This window comes from Oculina patagonica, chromosome 1 (assembly GCF_052425735.1).
Source record: "Oculina patagonica isolate OP01 chromosome 1, crgOcupat, whole genome shotgun sequence".
Lineage (NCBI taxonomy): Eukaryota > Metazoa > Cnidaria > Anthozoa > Scleractinia > Oculinidae > Oculina > Oculina patagonica.
The window spans coordinates 40,273,571-40,290,338 of record NC_135758.1 but is presented as its reverse complement, the minus strand read 5'-3'; the positions used below and the strand labels follow the sequence as shown (position 1 = coordinate 40,290,338).

Genomic DNA, 16,768 nt, shown 5'->3' with positions numbered 1-16,768 from the left:
TACTGTGTCCCTCAGCAGGACACAGTGATGGCGGCTCCATACTAAGCTTTATAAATTTGCGTGGAAAGGTTCGGAAAATAACTCGCGAACGGTACACCGCACAGACCTGAAACTTGGAGAAATTGTTTATCTATTTATCATCTATAACATTTGAAATTCATAGCTTCTGTAGTTGAATGGTTTCGAATTTATTTTTTGATTGCGTGACAGTGAAAACCAGCAATTCTTGTCACTCAGTTTATTTCCATTATTTGCAAAGGTCACGTTTACGGCACAAGAGTACCGTATTTATTCGTTTAAGCGCCCAACCTCGAATAAGCGCCCACCCTAAATAGTCCGACCATATGGTGAAAAAATTGTGCACTTTGGGGTAAAAGCACCAAATTTGGCATGGTGATAGTATTTAAGTTGCTGAACAACATTAGCTATGGACCCCAGCCAGGGGGGCGATTTTGTACTAAGGGGGGTGGGGTGGTTACAATTTTCAAAGAAATTACTGTAATTCAAGAAAAAAGGTGTACAGTTGAGCCGAATTTGTTATATGTAGTAGTACTTACTATTCAGGTTGCTGAACAATATTAGGTATTTACCCCCAGCAAGGGGGGTATTTTTTGTACTAAGGGGGGTGGGGTGGTCAAAATTTTCAAAGAAAGTACTGTAATTCAAGAAAAAGGTGTACAGTTAAGCTGAATTTGTAAGATGCGATAAAACTTGCTTACTGTTTGAATTCCTGAACAATATTAGGTGTTGTCCCCAGCAAGGGGGGGAGATTTTTTGTACTAAGGGGGATGGGGTGGTTACAATTTTCAAAGAAAGTACTGTAATTCAAGAAAAAAGTTGTAAATTTGAGCCAAATTTTTTAGATGCGATAGAACTTGCTTACTGTTCAAGTTACTGAACAATATTACGTATTGTCCCCAGCAAGGGGGGAAGTTTTTTGTACTTAGGGGGGTGGAGTAGTTGCGATATTCAAACAAATTGCTGTAATTTACCGAAAAGGTGAAGAGTTGAGCTGAATTTGCCATACTAACAGTGCACGATGTCCTGAGATGTGTCATCTGACTCCAACCAGAAGTTCTTCACAAAAGGGGTGTATAACAAGCATGCAGGGGAGGAGGGTGGGGGGAGTACATACCATGGTATTTTTTGACTTTGTAAAGTAAGCAAACTTAATCCTCTCCCTCGCATTCCCCACCGCATGTACGAAGCGCAGTCCAAGACATGCCAGTCTTGAACAATGTTCTTTGCAACCTAACTCAGGTTTGCACCCTCATTTCACCAGCTCCCTGGCAAAATGTTGATGCTTCAGGTGATGTGGTCCACTGAGGCTTCCATGAATCTGACTCAGATTGTGCCCATCCCCATTCACTAAGAGAAGGTAGTCAGGATTAGATACAGCGCACTGTCCTCAACAATGACCAGCTTGGTAGGCCACTATCTTGTTGTGTTTGTACAAATGCATCAGCAGTAGGGGAGATGTTCTCAAGGGTTCTTCCTTTCTGTGCAAAAAAATTTCTGGCATCATTGACTCCTTGGCACGGGCTTGCTGGTCATACAACAGAACCACCCATCCTTTCAGCACAGGCATAGCATTTAGAACATCCTGCACACTAGGCATTTTGCTAAGGACCATGAAAGCTATAGTGGCTTGATCTCCAAAGGACATCCATGTGGCCCATACTGTGCTCTTCCCTTGTCCTTAGAATGTTGATGTCTAATCACAGCCTGTAAAGGTGTACAACACTTGAGATTTCTCATCTTCAAGAGGCCTGACGATGTCAAGTATTGCTTACCAACTCCAAATGCAATTCATATCTCCAGAGCAAGCACTACTGCAACACCAGTGTCTACTGTACAAAGAATTATCTTGTCAATACCTTGCTGTGCAGGCTCATATAAAATCAGCTCTGTTTTGTTGGACTCTTCCTTCAGAGATTCTCCCCAGCTATCAGGAAGCCTTACATCTGCTTCTACTCTGCGACGGACACCTCTTCCACGCTTGTCACGAGTTTGGTATGCATCTTTCCCAGATGATATCAATCCGCTGCACACTCGGTAGCTGGTTACTGATTTGCGGCAAGTTAACTTGATATGCATAGCCAGAGAATGTGTTACATGTTCCAGACGCTTTAATATGTTGACAGGGGCAGTACCATCGATAAGCATCACATCTACTACTGGGGTTATAGATTGGTTTGGTGTCAGTTTTTCCATACACTTCATCAAGTCGGACTTTACGCTTACTTGCAGGTCGCAGGTCGCCAGAGTAGAAACAGTTGTAAGGGCTCCTGCTAAGTGGGGAGAATTTCTGAAGGAAGAGTCCAACAAAACAGAGCATATCTAGCTTAGGAGATGATCACGTTGCCATGTGAAGCAAACAAAATGTATTCTATCTACAAGCGACACTCTCGTATTGTCATCTTCAGTTGATGTTACGCCTGAAATATCACCTTGCATGCACAAGGAGGCTGCTACAAGGCTAATTTTAATTGCATCTGATTGTGCACAGCAAGTTAATTCTTCGTACAGAAGACATTAATGTCACAATGCTCGCTATTTCCAACTTCAATCTAAATCAATTAAGAGTATAGTGAGATGTGATTGCATTTGGAGTTGGTAAGCAATACTTGATTTCGTCAGGTCTCTTGGAGATGAGAAATCACAAGTGTTGCACATCTTCCACGCCTTTACAGGCTGTGATCAGCATTCTAAGGACGAGGGAAGAGCACAGTATGGGCCACATGGATGTCCTATGGAGAAGCCACTTTTGCTTTCATGGTCCTCAACAAAATGCCTAGTATGCATTTTGCTGGAAAGATTTGTGGTGCTGTTCTATGACCAGACAAGTCCGTGCCAAGGAGACAATGATGCCAGGAAAGTTATTTTTTGCACAGAAGGTAGGACCCTTGAGAACAACCCTCTACCGCTAATGCATTAGTACAACACAACAAGATAGTGCCCTACCAAGCTGGTCATTGTTGAAGACAGTGCATTGTATCTAATCCTGAACTACCTTCTCTTAGTGAATGGGGATGGGCACAACCCGAGTCAGATGCATGGTAGCCTGGGTGGACCACATCACCTGAAGCATCAACAGCATGCCAGGGAGCTGGTGAAATGAGGGTGCAATGCTGGGGTTACAGAGAACGTTGTAAATATTAGAAATCTGTCATGTCTTGGATTGTGCTTTGTAAATGTGGTTGCCGGGACATTCGAGGGAGAGGATTAAGTTTGCTTACTTTACAAAGTCAAAACATACCATGGTACGTACTACTTCACCCCCCTCCCTTGCGTGCTGGTTATACACCCCATTTGTGAAGAACGTCTGGTTGGAGTCAGATGACATATCTCAGGACATTGTGCACTGTTAGTATGGCAAATTCAGCTCAACTCTCCACCTTTTCGGTAAATTACAGCAAGTTGTTTCAATATTGCAACTACCCCACCCCCTAAGTACAACCCCGCCCCCCCCCCCTTGCTGGGGACAATACGTAATATTGTTCAGGAACTTGAACAGTAAGCAAGTTCTATCGCATCTAACAAATTCGGCTCAAATTTACAACTTTTTTCTTGAATTACAGTAACTTCTTTGAAAATTGTAACCACCCCACCCCCCTAAGTACAAAAAATCTCCCCCCACCCTTGCTGGGACAATACCTAATATTGTTCAGGAACTTGAACAGTAAGCAAGTTCTATCACATCTTACAAATTCAGCTTAACTGTACACCTTTTTCTTGAATTACAGTACTTTCTTTGAAAATTTTGACCACCCCACCCCCCTTAGTACAAAAAATACCCCCTTGCTAGGGGTAAATACCTAATATTGTTCAGCAACCTGAATAGTAAGTAAGTACTACTACATATAACAAATTCGGCTCAACTGTACACCTTTTTTCTTGAATTACAGTAATTTCTTTGAACATTGTAACCACCCCACCCCCCTGAGTACAAAATCGCCCCCCTGGCTGGGGTCCATAGCAAATATTGTTCAGCAACTTAAATACTATCACCATGCTAAATTTGGTGATTTTACCCCAAAGTGCACAATTCCAGTATTTTTTAGCACCATATGGCTGGACTAAAAGGTAGGAAAAGTTAATAAGCGCCCAGCCTCGAATAAGCGCCCCCCCACCCCACAAAAAAACTGAAGTGCACAAGAGGAGTATTGATTATTGAAATTGACTAAGTACTACTAAGAAGACTTCCCCCATGACCGAGTTTTCTTAGTATTTTACAGAGACTTTCAATTGACAGTCAAAAATTCTGCTTTGGCACATATTCACGTTTTGTTATTATTGTTTTGGTAAAAAAACTAAACTTACTTTTGCTGAAAATCGCGAAAATTTAATAAGCGCCCAGCCTCGAATAAGCGCCCACTCTCACGGTCCAAAAATTTAATAAGCGCCCAGCGCGCTTAATCGAATAAATACGGTAGTTCCATCAAAGGCCGGCCAGTGTAAAATGAAGACTGTAGACTGCAGACTAACCAACAACCTAAGCCCAATAAATTAACTCTAACCCTGATAGTAACCCTAACTAACCCTGTCTCTTAAAACTAACCTTATCTAAGAACTAATTTCACTACTGTCTGTATTTCATTCATTTTACACTGCAGACTGACGTTGGTTTTTAGCTTATAACGGATAGTTCTCAGGAATTTGGTTAACTTTAAATTTTAAGGTCGAGTTTAGTTTTTGGTTCTGCTAACGAACCCGAGTAGGGCGTATCTCTTTTTTTTTAAAATTTTAAGACATACTACTTATTAACCGAGAGTGAGGTCATTACAGGGGAATCTCAGACCGAGGCCTTGATGTAATTGACCGAGCGACAGCGAGGTCAATACATTAAGGTCGAGGTCTGAGATTCCCCTGTAATGACCGAACGGACGAGGTTAATAAGTTATTTATTATATGGCCTTTAAGCACTATTAAAAAAAAAAGAGTATAATCAAGGGAAAAAAACACTGGAGGTAAAACTCGCTCTCGCTCTCGCTCTCTGTGGCTCTCTTCGTCGCTCATACTAAAGAAGTATCGGTATGCTTATATTTTTCTTTCAGTTATTGAAAAGATAGTTATATTTTGTCGGCATTTTTTGCTGTTTTTGCCTCCTCGCTAGTAACTTTTACTCACAACTCAAAAAACCGTCGAGCTGAGAACAATTTTCATAATGCCCGGTCATTACAAGAAAATAATGCCCGCTCAGCAGCCAATCAGAGCGCGCGTACTATTGTAGCCATATAATAAAGTACAGTAAAACAGTAGCTAATTTTTGTGTCTTGCCTATGTGAACACAATACTAACACGTCTTTAGAAAAGTACATCTGTAAGAAACGAGTGGAATTCACGTAGTCTGTAGTAGAGTATGGCGGTCTTAACTGTTGATTATGATTACTTTGGTTTGAAATGAAACATAGAGGGCTCAATGAAATAACTTATCAATTCTTTCCTTAGTTAAGCGTGGGCAAAGAGTGGCTACGTTAGCAAAACTATTCGTTTGCGAAACGACCGCAATTCGAGAAAGCGTGGAGTTCGAATTATGCGAGGTCGAGATTGTAAAGTCCTGTACTGTTTTTACTTACATCTTATCATATTTGTATTTCAATTGACTGAAACTATTCATTTCTATTTTATTGCCCTTTTTCATCTCCCTTTTTATTTTCCTGGCTATCTTCTTGTTTGTTCTCATCCTTGTCCTTTTCATCTTCCTTTTCAGTTTCTTGACTGTCTTCTTGTTTGTTCTCGTTCTTTTCACTTCCCTTTTCATCCTTCTCTTTATTGTCTTCCTGTTTTTCATTCTCCTTGTTTCCTTGTTTCTTCTTGTTGCCTTCCTTATTGTCCTCGCTGTGAACGAGAAAAAAAAAGAAATTGATGAAAAGCTTCTTACCCAACGTATTAATAAGCATAACAGCAAGACTAGAAAAGCATAACAAAAACTACGCAGCAGTTTATACATGGTTGCCACAGACATCAGGTTTTAAAATCCCCTGACTTTTACCTGATAAAAAATTAAATTTCCCTGATCACATAGATACAAAATGTCAGACATAGTAGCGCCCCCAGTCTCTTTTGTGGTATAATTTCCATTTTCCTGACTTTTCTTCAAATGTCAATGTTCCCTGACTCAAAATAAAATTCCCTGACTTTTCCCTGACCTTGTATTTTTCTCTGACCATTTCCTGATCTGTTGTAAAAAAAATACTCGGAAGGTTTTCATATTTGGGGCAACTTTTTTTCTGTTCTAACAACTTTTTGTTTTCTGAGCAGTTTCTAGACTGAAGATTTCCAAAGATTCTCCGATTGTTGTTGGAAGGCCATACGAACATTTTCGATCATTTTCAAACTTTTTCCAAGATAAACAAAGTTTCCTGAAGAATTCCAAGGAAGTTTCGAAGATTTTTGTACTCACTCACGAGACGGAATATCTTGACATACCAATTTTACGCTGTGCCCATGATATTTATGTCACCAAAACGTGGGAGGGGGCTGAGGCCCCAAATTTGTGTTTGCGGGGTGGGGGGGGGGGGGGGGGGCTACAGGGGCTAATCCTGCAATGTGGTCGCCCTGGGGCTTGGGTTCCCTGGTCAACTTACCCCTGATCCTGCAGTGCAGGCTGGGTAGGGCATGGTTCAGTGTTGCAGATCTCTGACTCCATTGCTGGGCCCAGTTCGTCACAGTTCTTGCCATTGTATGCTGGTTCAGGGTTGGTGCATTCACGAGACCTCTCATGAACACCTCCCCCACAAGTCACAGTACATTCACTGAACTCAGTCCACTCCGAGAAGCCACCATCAACTGGAAGAAAAAAGGAAAAAACTCTTGATTTGAACATGTGCTCAAGCTTCTGAGAGCACTGACAGCAAAAATTGATGCACAGTGTTGAGGTGGAGATCAAACTGAGTGCAAAAAGAAACCCACCACTCCTTTTTTATTACAGTTGAATCCCGATAACTCAAACCTTCAAGGGAAATCAAAAAAGGTTCGAGATATCGGGAGTTCGAGTTATCGAGGGTAAAATTAGTAAGAAAATGACCTGAAGGGGAATCGAAAAATGTTCGAGTTTTCGGGAGGTCGAGTTACTGATGGTTCCCGGCATTCAAAAAGAAGGCAAGACTGCTGGTTAAACAAATTCCTAGATCTTGCATTAAAACAGTAATAATCAAGTCCTAGAGACAAAACTATCAGAAATATGCAATTTCCTTGACTAGCAAGCCATTATTAGGCTAATGCTTTTCTCTTCTATCCACCTCATTATTTATCCTATTTAGCTGCACAAGCTTTATACCCCAAACATTTTACAAGTTGTCCCTAAAGGCGTAATGGTTGTACTCTTTTGTAAGCATTCATATAGATGTTTCCTGACACAGTTACCAAGTACGTGTGTTTCACTGTGTACTTTTTACAGGTAACTTGGAATAGTTCATACAGTTGAAGCTATCATAAGCGAGCACCTCGGAAATTCGAAAAAGTGGTGGGAACTAGAGCTGGTCTTTCAGGGCTCTATCTAGGATTTTTCGTTTGGGGGAGAAGTTGCGAGTGGCCAAAGGCCACGAGCTTCTAGGGGGGTCCGGATATAAATGGATATGTGCTGAGATGCAATCTGGTGTATTTTGAGACACAACCTTGATATATTTTCACCGTAATTTTATATTGTTTTTTGGTCATCACATGATTAGGTTTTGACAATGTTAGCTTGGCTGAGACGAAGAGTTCCTATTGCGCTATTTATACACTACAAAGAAGTGAATAAAAGAGATAAACAGCGGCAATGTTTCAGTTCTTAACTTATCTTCGTAGCGATGGAAAATTTCTAGATAGCAATGTAACTGCATGTACACTGACCTGAATGATATATTGATTTATCTATGTACTGTATAAATTATCACAATTTTTTTGGGGGGCGGGGAAGCTGGGCTGTTTGGGGGGGAAGCTTCTACCCCTGAACACCTCTAGATAGAACCCTGTCTTTTACAAAATGGACTCTCTTAAGTAACCTCACATTGACTGATACCAATCAGAATCTTTAAGTGGCTACTTATGAGAGCTAACAAAAAAGGAGAAAACCAGCTGTTCAAGGTAAACCCCAAAGGTAGTTGTGGACAGGAGCAGTTGCTTAAGAGAGCTTTTAATTATTTTAATTTTAATAACTCTGTAAATATATTAAGAGTTTAAGTGACAATTCAAAGAGGGTTTCACGATGATGGTCGTAACTAGAGCTAGTCGCTTCAACTAGTGGTCCAAAGGAGAACTTCCACTGTACATGTTTAGTTGTTGTTTATTTTTTATGGCAGCCGTCTCTAAACAAAACAAGATTTTTTTATTGTTTACCTGGACAAGGCTCTGTGTTACAGGGCTCTGATTGAATGTTTGGTCCCAGTCCTTGCTCCTCACATGTTTTCCCAAAATACTTTGGCTCAGGATTGTTACATTTGCGTTCCTTCTGCCGAGACCCACCCCCGCAAGTCACTGAGCATTCACCAAACTCTCCCCATGGGCCATAGCCTCCATTAACTGCAAAATTAAGGAATAAAAACATTTCAGTTCAACTCTAAAGTGGTGTCCTGGCTATGAAATAGTCCCTGGCTGACTTATCAACACACAATCCCAGTCAACAGTGTTGGGACACAACCCAGGGGGGTACTCAAAAAAGTTTTATACTGGGAGGCTCCACTCCAAGTTCTAACCCCTTACCCTTTTATATACCGTTTTTGACAGAAATTGTACCCCTTTCGTATACCTTTAACTGAAAAAGGTACCCCTTTCATATACCTAAGAGACATGGCGTGGACTTAAAATAGGACGTTTTCTTGTCATTTTTATGTAGCGCTTAATAAATTAAAATAATACAGCCAAAAATTGCGTCTGTTCGAAATATTTTAAGTAAAGGCCCTTTTAAATGGCCAAATGACAGATTTCCCTACCCTTTCATATGCTTAAACTCGTGAAATCCCTACCCTTTTATATACCTGAAGCCTGAAAAAGGTACCCCTTTCGGGCGGAGTCTCCCCGTATAGGCCATTAAAGGGAGTACCCCCCCCCCCCCCGGGGACACAATCATCTCCCTCTTGATCACTTTAATAATAAATGTACATGAAGCACTGACAGTCCCTTTTCCACAAACTTCCTAACAATGAGAACAAGAGCACCAATAGAGGAATGATTATGTGAAGTAATTTTTTAATAGCGAAGAGTTGTCCATGTTAAAATAAGATTAGCGTATCGTATCGTATCATATTGTATTATAAGCAGATGAGTGAGGAGCATAAGCAGGGGGTGATGGAAAGGAGAAAAATAGCATAGGGTGACGGACGACAAAACAGATACTGACACAATCAAATTATAAAAAGGACCCTCAAAACTAAATAAATAATCTAAATTAGTTTCATTATGGTTTAACAGTAATCTTCTGATTCATACAGTGATAACTGTACAGTTATGAATCAGACGGTAATAGGGCTGAGTAGCATCTGTTATCTTATCAAAATTGGACGACCACAAAGCAGAAGTACAATTTGTTTAATTTGGGTTATTATGCCAGGGATCTTGACGCACTTTTTTTTAGTTCCATGATTACATGACTACGTACAAACAAAGAACAGTCATTACAAGTGAATTGTTGAAGGAAGAGCTAATCGTAATTACATTTAGTTTTCAGCATGCCCTTTCAACCAGTATAACATAATTAACTAGGTGACCTACTAAGCTACCTGACTCATAAAGGACATGAACATGTAATGCGCATACATTAAAAAATTCTTAAAACATGAAAATCTCACCAGGACACATGTCCTTTTTACACTCCTTTGTTTCAACACTTGGTCCAAGTTCTAACTTGTCACAGCTTAACCCATCAAACATGGGTGCTGGATTATTACAGCTACGCTCTCGTTTCTGCACTCCATTCCCGCAAGTCACTGAACATTCACCAAAGCTTGACCAAGGACTGTAGCCACCGTCAACTGTATACACATTTAAATTACTTTAAGCATTATATTTCAGCATTTTAACCAATTTTAGCATTTTATTATATTTAGAATAATTATATATTTTTTAATTTATTTTTAAGTCCCATTTGACACTTAAATAAAGGCAATCAATCATTCATTCATTTATTCATCCGTCCATGTCCGTTCATTCATTCATTCAGTCAGTCACGGACAAGTGAAATCATTACACCTTGCAGCCAAAGTCCTCATTTCGCTGTTGGGTATGTTATCATGGTAAATTGTATATGGTTGCCCCGACGAAGGGCTAACATTCAAAATATGAAGGGCTAACATTCAAAATGTTACCAAAGTTAGTTTAGAAATTAGCTATGGTAGTTAATTTAACTAATCCTCAACTTCACATTGACAAGTAGCTATGTGATTCACTTTCCCAATGACGCAGTACAAGAGTTTCTTCAGAAATTAATTGCTCTGCCTAGCTTTCTCAAGTGGACATCTCTCTAAACCCCATGCCTCTTTTGCCTTCCGAATGAAAATTGGACTAAAAAAATCACAGCTACTGGAAATTGATCTGGTATGTCATTTCTGACCTGAATATTAAAGTTAAGGTCATTGCCCCGAAATAAAACTGAACATAGATTTTTAACCAAACTTCCCCTACTAGTTTTTTACTTCAAGGGAACTTAAATTTTGAAATAAAAAGGGGGGTCACCAGATTCGTTTAGGAGCAGGAAGACCATGTATATTCCATATAATTCCTTAGTTTATAATTCCTCAGCGAGTACTGGCAAAGTACACTTTTTTAGCGATAATTTATTTTTCAAACACATGAATTGATCTGCTTTCATTTTACAGAAAGAATTTGATCGCTACACCCAAAATATGAGAAAAAATTAATAGGTCACCAGGCTCGTTTAGGAGAAAGTGACAATTTACTTCTCTCGCGGACTAAGCCACATAGAAAAAAGCCGCCATTTTGTTGATGTGTGTGTGTGCGCGCTAATTACACGTAAAATTCTGCTCAGTAAGGATGCGCAATGCAATACAGGGCAATGACCTTAAGTAATAACATACGTGTACTATTAATACATAAATACCTGTACCTGGGCATGGATTCATGTTGCACTTAAATGTTTGCATATCTTCACCATGGACAGAGCAGTTTTGGCCACCAAACCTTGGTACAGGATTGTTGCATGTCCGTGTCCTGAACCTTGTTCCAGTACCACAGGACTTTGTACACTTTGAAAACACTGTCCACTGTGAATACCCTCCATCAACTGTCAAGAGTGTAAATAACAATAGAAAAAAATTAACTGGGAATGCTTTAAAACAGGTTATGAAGACTGAACCAAAATTGAGTGCTTGCTTGGTAAGGCAAGTGTAGAGGCTTATAATTAATACAGTCAACTCTCTCTTAATGGACACATCTATAGGATGGACACCTATAAGACGGACACCTGGTGTTGGTCCCATCCCTGCCGTTTTTCAGTGATTTTGCTGTAACTAAACTCCCTGTAAAATGGACACCTCTTTAAAACGGACAGCTGGAGCCAGTACCAAAGGTGTCCATTTTTTCGACTTTTTTGCTTGTTTACAAGCAAAATGAAGGAGAATAGCAGTTATGTGGGGGAAAATGTGGAACGACATTCTTGTTAACTCTCAACGGACTGTTTTAATTTCTCAAGGGAATATTTTAATTTCTCAAGGGATTACTTTCCGCTGTGGATGATCACTTGCGATCTCCTGGAAAAAAACGTGGCTTGTCACATTTACAAACGTTATAACAATTTTAAAAGTGACATGTCAGCTTTCTTTTCTCAACGCACGTGTGTCTGAAAGGCTATCTATAAAAAGCGTCGCACAAACAAAGGAATTGCGTAACTAACGCTAAAACACCAATAAATAATCACTAGCACTTACACCGTTTAAAAATTACAAACGTCAAAAATAAACCATACCAAAATACTCGCTCTTTTCAAAGATATTATTGAAGTTAAAACAAATGCAAGAGATGGGGGCTTCTTTTAGCTTAGTAGGGGTTAAAAATAAGGCCAAATTTGGTCGCTACAAGCGCCATTCTATTTCATCATCAGCCTAGGTTGTTAGGGACGTGACCTCGCGTTGACAGCAATGTTGCATAAATCGACTTTACAAAATGCGATCGTATCTACGCAGTTTGAGTGGAATTTCAGTCAAAGACAGCAAAATTTTTTCGTATTTCATCTTCAAATATAATTCGAAAGCATTCACTGTATATATGGCTTTTGTTTACCGGTAATCCTACTTAAGCCCACGAAGAAGCTGTCTTGATATCCGACCCTCGCAGTGCCCAGACAAAACGCAGCTTGAGTGTATCGATTTGTTTACGCCACAATTATATGCGCAATGTTTTCTCCAACAGTAGTCAGAAATATCCGTATTTTTTTCGTGCTTTTTCGTGGAGCAATCATAACGATACGGCCTTGGACACATTGAACAGCGGTCTACCTATAACAATTCAAATATGGCGTCGCAAAAACAAAGCGTCCAACGCATATTTTGTTGTTTCATTTGCTAATTTCGCTGCCGTAATCGACTGCCTCAAAAGGTCCTTGCAATTTTTAAGTATAGAATTGTCAGATCTCGGTGAAATTTGCATTGTTTATTTGTGTAATGTTGAGGAATATGTGTATATAAATACCCGGCGCGGACGAGCCATTTCTGACAAAATTATATGGCTGCATTTCCTCCGCGAAGATAGGAAATTGTTAATTAAAACTAAACTGCAAAGCAACTGTAATGATAAGTTTGAAGAACAATGCACAGGATAAACCTTCGACTTATACTTCATGCAAAAACGTCGGTATCTCGAATAAACTTTGATAGAGAGAGTTGACTGAATTGTAAAATCGTTATTATTTTGTCTAGCCCCCAGGGCAAACAAGAATTGCTACGAGAAATTGTGAGATTCAAGAAATCGGGGTTAAAATTACAGAGAAGCACTTTCCAAGGGAAATGAAAATTGGTTCTAATCAAGAAATGGGAAGTTTCGAAAAACCAAGAGTCCAAGAAATCGGGATTCTACTGTAGGCAATTGGACCTAGTTGGATTGAAGGTCTGAGTGTAATGCCAGTTGAGGTAGTTACAAGAACCAAGGCACAGATCATGAAGATACATGTAAATGACTTTAATCCCGTGAAACTAGACTAAACAACAATGATACAATGGAACCAAGATGGCAGATCAAGAGAGTATGACAAGCAAAGTCGTGTGCAATACCAAGTACCGGTACTGGCGCAAACTTTGCTGGGGTCTTTGTGTTGGGTGGGGTGGGGTGTCATCCTCATAAAATAATTAGCACCCTTGTCAGGAGGAGTAGCAATACTCCTCGCTACTCAATGCTACTAAACAAAATAAGAGTTGGGTAAAAGCTCTAAATGCCAAAATTACAAAACTTATTGCACTGACACATGAATGCACCAGTGAATTTAGCTGGATTTTTTCTAACAAAAAAGGGTCTGAGAATAGCTTTTTACCACAAAGGTTAGCTCAAAAATACATACAAGTAATGTACAGGTTATAATGTACTGTATAAAAGTTTTCAGTTTGCTGTACATTGTAAAACCTCAAGACAATTATAATAACATTGAAATGTATTTTACAGTACCATTCAGTGTTTATTTTGGGTTTCAGGTTGTTTTTTATTTATTAACAATTATTTTAACTGATCACTGTGCATTTTTACTAGCAAATGAACCAGCATGAATGGAGAGAGGATTGACATGTAACATTGACATGAACAAACTTGGAAATTGTGATCTGTACATTTTAACTTTCTCTCTTTTAACTTTAAATTTAAAAAGAAAAATATCCATACCGCTCCTTCATGGAAGTATCTTGGTTTGCCCCCCCCCCCCCCCCCCCCTCCCCCTTCAGTCACCAAAATTAACCCTTGTACTTAGCAAGATTTCTGTAAAACCCATACTTAATTATGCATACAACTTTGTGACTTTCAATGCATCATTAAGTACAGGGCTATCTAAAATCCTTTCTGAATACATTGCTAAAAGAAATGTTTATGTGAGTTAAATGAACTCTCAGTTTCAACAGATTTCACTTTGCACTTTGTTTTGAAAAATCTTCAGATTTCCAGGCCAAACAGGCTGGTAGGCCTGCTATAAAACTCTAATTAGAAATACCCATAACTTGAAGCAGTTATACATTCAAGAAGTTTTCCATCGATATTGATCCTTGCTCTCTTTTATAATTATCTAAACGATCGAACAAAGTTTTATAGGGCGCCAAGAAATCCGCAAGAATCAAGTACAGCGATTACAGCGTGCGAGCCGAGTCAATTTCACCGGAGCAACAAGAACGTTAAAAACTTCGACGTGTGGAGACAGCGTATAAGTGAACTTACCTCTCAAAACATACCTCACAAAATTATGAGCAACAAAAAATACAGCAGCAACTAGAGCAACAATTGTCAACGTTTGCAAGACATTTCGAGGCATGATTAGATCGTATATAAAACTCAGTGATAACTCAGCCGAGAAACACGAACCACTGTCACGTAATAAATGCAATGATTTTCCCTGTTGCTTAATTTATTATTGCTTACCTTCTACGTGGTTATTCTAATTGTTTTCGTTCCCCAAACAACCAGGAGTTCGATGGAAAAATTTGCCGAAAGTTTTCCCTGGAGGTGATAATCGAAGAGGAGAGAAGCTTGGGGAGAATTTTTGCGTATTAACGCTGACAAAGTCATTCTCGTCCCCATAGCCCTTTAGTTTCTCTTAGCCGGCTGGGCCTTGGCACGAGGAAACAAAGGGCTCTGGGGACACAGAATTTCCAGTCCTAGATTCTAGGACTTCCGGTCTTTATGTATGCAGTCATGACGTTTCAAAAGAATGTATGAGACGGTCGTTTGGTTTTCGACTTCCGTTTGGGAATTCTTTGTTCCAAACAGCCAATCAAAAAAATTCGAATTAATTCAAAAATCCTATGTCCCCAGAGCCCTCCGTTTTCTCGTGCCAAGCCGGCTAAGAGAAACGAAAGGGCTATGGGGACGAGAATGTGACAAAGTTAATAGCCGATGCGCGCCTGTAGGGAATCACGGTAGTTGTATTCATAACCTGCGATCAGGCTTTCTTTTTTCGCGGCGGAGTGAAGGCGAAAAAAGGAAAGCCTGATACAATTACTTGTCAAGTCGTCTACCACCCCCTAATTAGAATATCTGTCAACGTCGTCGAGAATGTCGGCGATGCCATCAGATAAGCGTGATTGGCGCCTTCGAATTATATTTTTATACTCTCACAAACATGTGTTTGACTTGCCCTTTTTGAACGAGCTGTTCGGATGGTTTTTAAAATTTGTTTTCTGCAAAGGCTGATTTTGTGTAAGGCTCAGGTCAGACATTTCAAGGCCGTAGTTTTCGTCACTGGCACGATCGTCTGGCGTCTTTGGTGGTGTTATGTAATACTCTTCGACACCATTGGTGGTAGATCACGTTCTTGCCGATGAACTTCGATGAACACCAGTTCTGTCGATACTGTGTTAGAAATAGTTTAACATTCTCGATTTACTTCCGTTCTGGAAAATTTACTTCCGTTTAGACCTAAAATAAAAACCGGAAGCCCAAGGTCCGGTTCTACCTGAAATTGATCTGATCAATTCCAGTTTTCCAGAGTCCGTCTCGTTTCGCTGACCGACGGACTCTGGGCTCGAGATTGTGATCACCGTCGTTCCGCTGAATAAGGGTAACGCGGGCCCTGGCACTGGGAACAAGAATAATTGCCCCCGCAGGGTTGTGGACCACTAAGAGGCCAAAACCCGAGGAGGCATCATTGTAATCCGCGCGTATATATAATATTTAGTAAATAAACCCCTTAAGGCGGCTGGTATATTGGAGGATAATGCCCAAGGCTGAAAGATTGTCGAAAAATGAACAGTTGGCCGAGAAGCGAAGCTTCGAGGGCAACTGTGAATATTTGAGGACAATCTTTCAGCCAAGGGCATTATCCTCCAATATACTAGCTAGCAAGCTAGGAGGGGGCTTTATTTATTTTATAACCCTCCATTTGATTTCTACAACGCGCTTTATCGCCAGTAAATTTATAGGAAAAAAACCTACGTAATAAACCCGGCGTAACTGTGGTTAAAACAAATGTAAGTTGATTGGTTTACGTGACTTTTTAACTCTGTGATTCGTTAAAAGTTAGAATTGAATAACATGACTTCATTCGTTTGTTTTGTGCTTGCCTACAAAATCCGGCGACGGATATCAAATCGGACGGGGTATATTCGCTGATACCCGTCTTCCGATTTTTTACCACGTGATGCGTTTTGTCCAATGAGCGCGCAAAAAATACTGAGTGGGTTATAAATATATATATGGAAACAGGAAAAATCTCGATTGGACCAAAATGGGCGCGCAAATAGTATCGGGGGCTGTGAAAAATGCCCGCAAGTGGGTATCGGGAGTTGTGTTAAATGTCTGTAAGGTGATCGATCAATATGACGCAAGATAAACGAATATCTGCTTGGTGATTCGGTGAAAACACGTGCGCACTCGACAACAACGCTTCAACAATTTTTTGCTTGGAGTAAAGATAACTTAGGTTTTATTCGAGGCCATTTCATTTTACAATGTCTAAAAGCCAAAAGCAATGCAATTATTGAAAAGAGTTCGCGATAATTAACTCGCAGAGAAGTAAGAAAATCCACATTTTTACTTCTGAGTGGTGCTGTCATTTCACAAACCCCGAAGACGAAATTTGTCTAGGAACACGTACGAACATATCTACATGTAGCTATATCTTCAAATTTGTCCGCGATTTACG

The 16,768-nt window shown here is 39.9% G+C and overlaps 1 protein-coding gene across 3 annotated transcripts; it reads right to left on the bottom strand.

Annotated features, from left to right (window-relative positions):
* Positions 1 to 221: 221 nt before the first annotated feature.
* On the bottom strand, positions 222 to 14,517 carry LOC144631162 (coadhesin-like). 3 transcript variants are annotated; one of them, XM_078489557.1, is made up of 8 exons: positions 14,347 to 14,517; positions 11,048 to 11,224; positions 9,774 to 9,956; positions 8,326 to 8,508; positions 6,591 to 6,792; positions 5,250 to 5,841; positions 4,081 to 4,756; positions 222 to 327 (listed from the first exon to the last, which is right to left on the bottom strand). In XM_078489557.1, exons 1-6 carry the CDS (start codon positions 14,438 to 14,440, stop codon positions 5,628 to 5,630), a joined length of 1,053 nt encoding a protein of 350 aa, XP_078345683.1. In that variant the 5' UTR covers positions 14,441 to 14,517; the 3' UTR covers positions 222 to 327; positions 4,081 to 4,756; positions 5,250 to 5,627. The 3 variants fall into 3 exon arrangements, with proteins under 3 accessions (XP_078345683.1, XP_078345674.1, XP_078345694.1); XM_078489548.1 differs by having other exon boundaries at positions 4,081 to 5,841; XM_078489568.1 differs by lacking the exon at positions 9,774 to 9,956 and having other exon boundaries at positions 4,081 to 5,841; positions 14,347 to 14,513.
* Between the last annotated feature and the right edge of the window lie 2,251 nt (positions 14,518 to 16,768).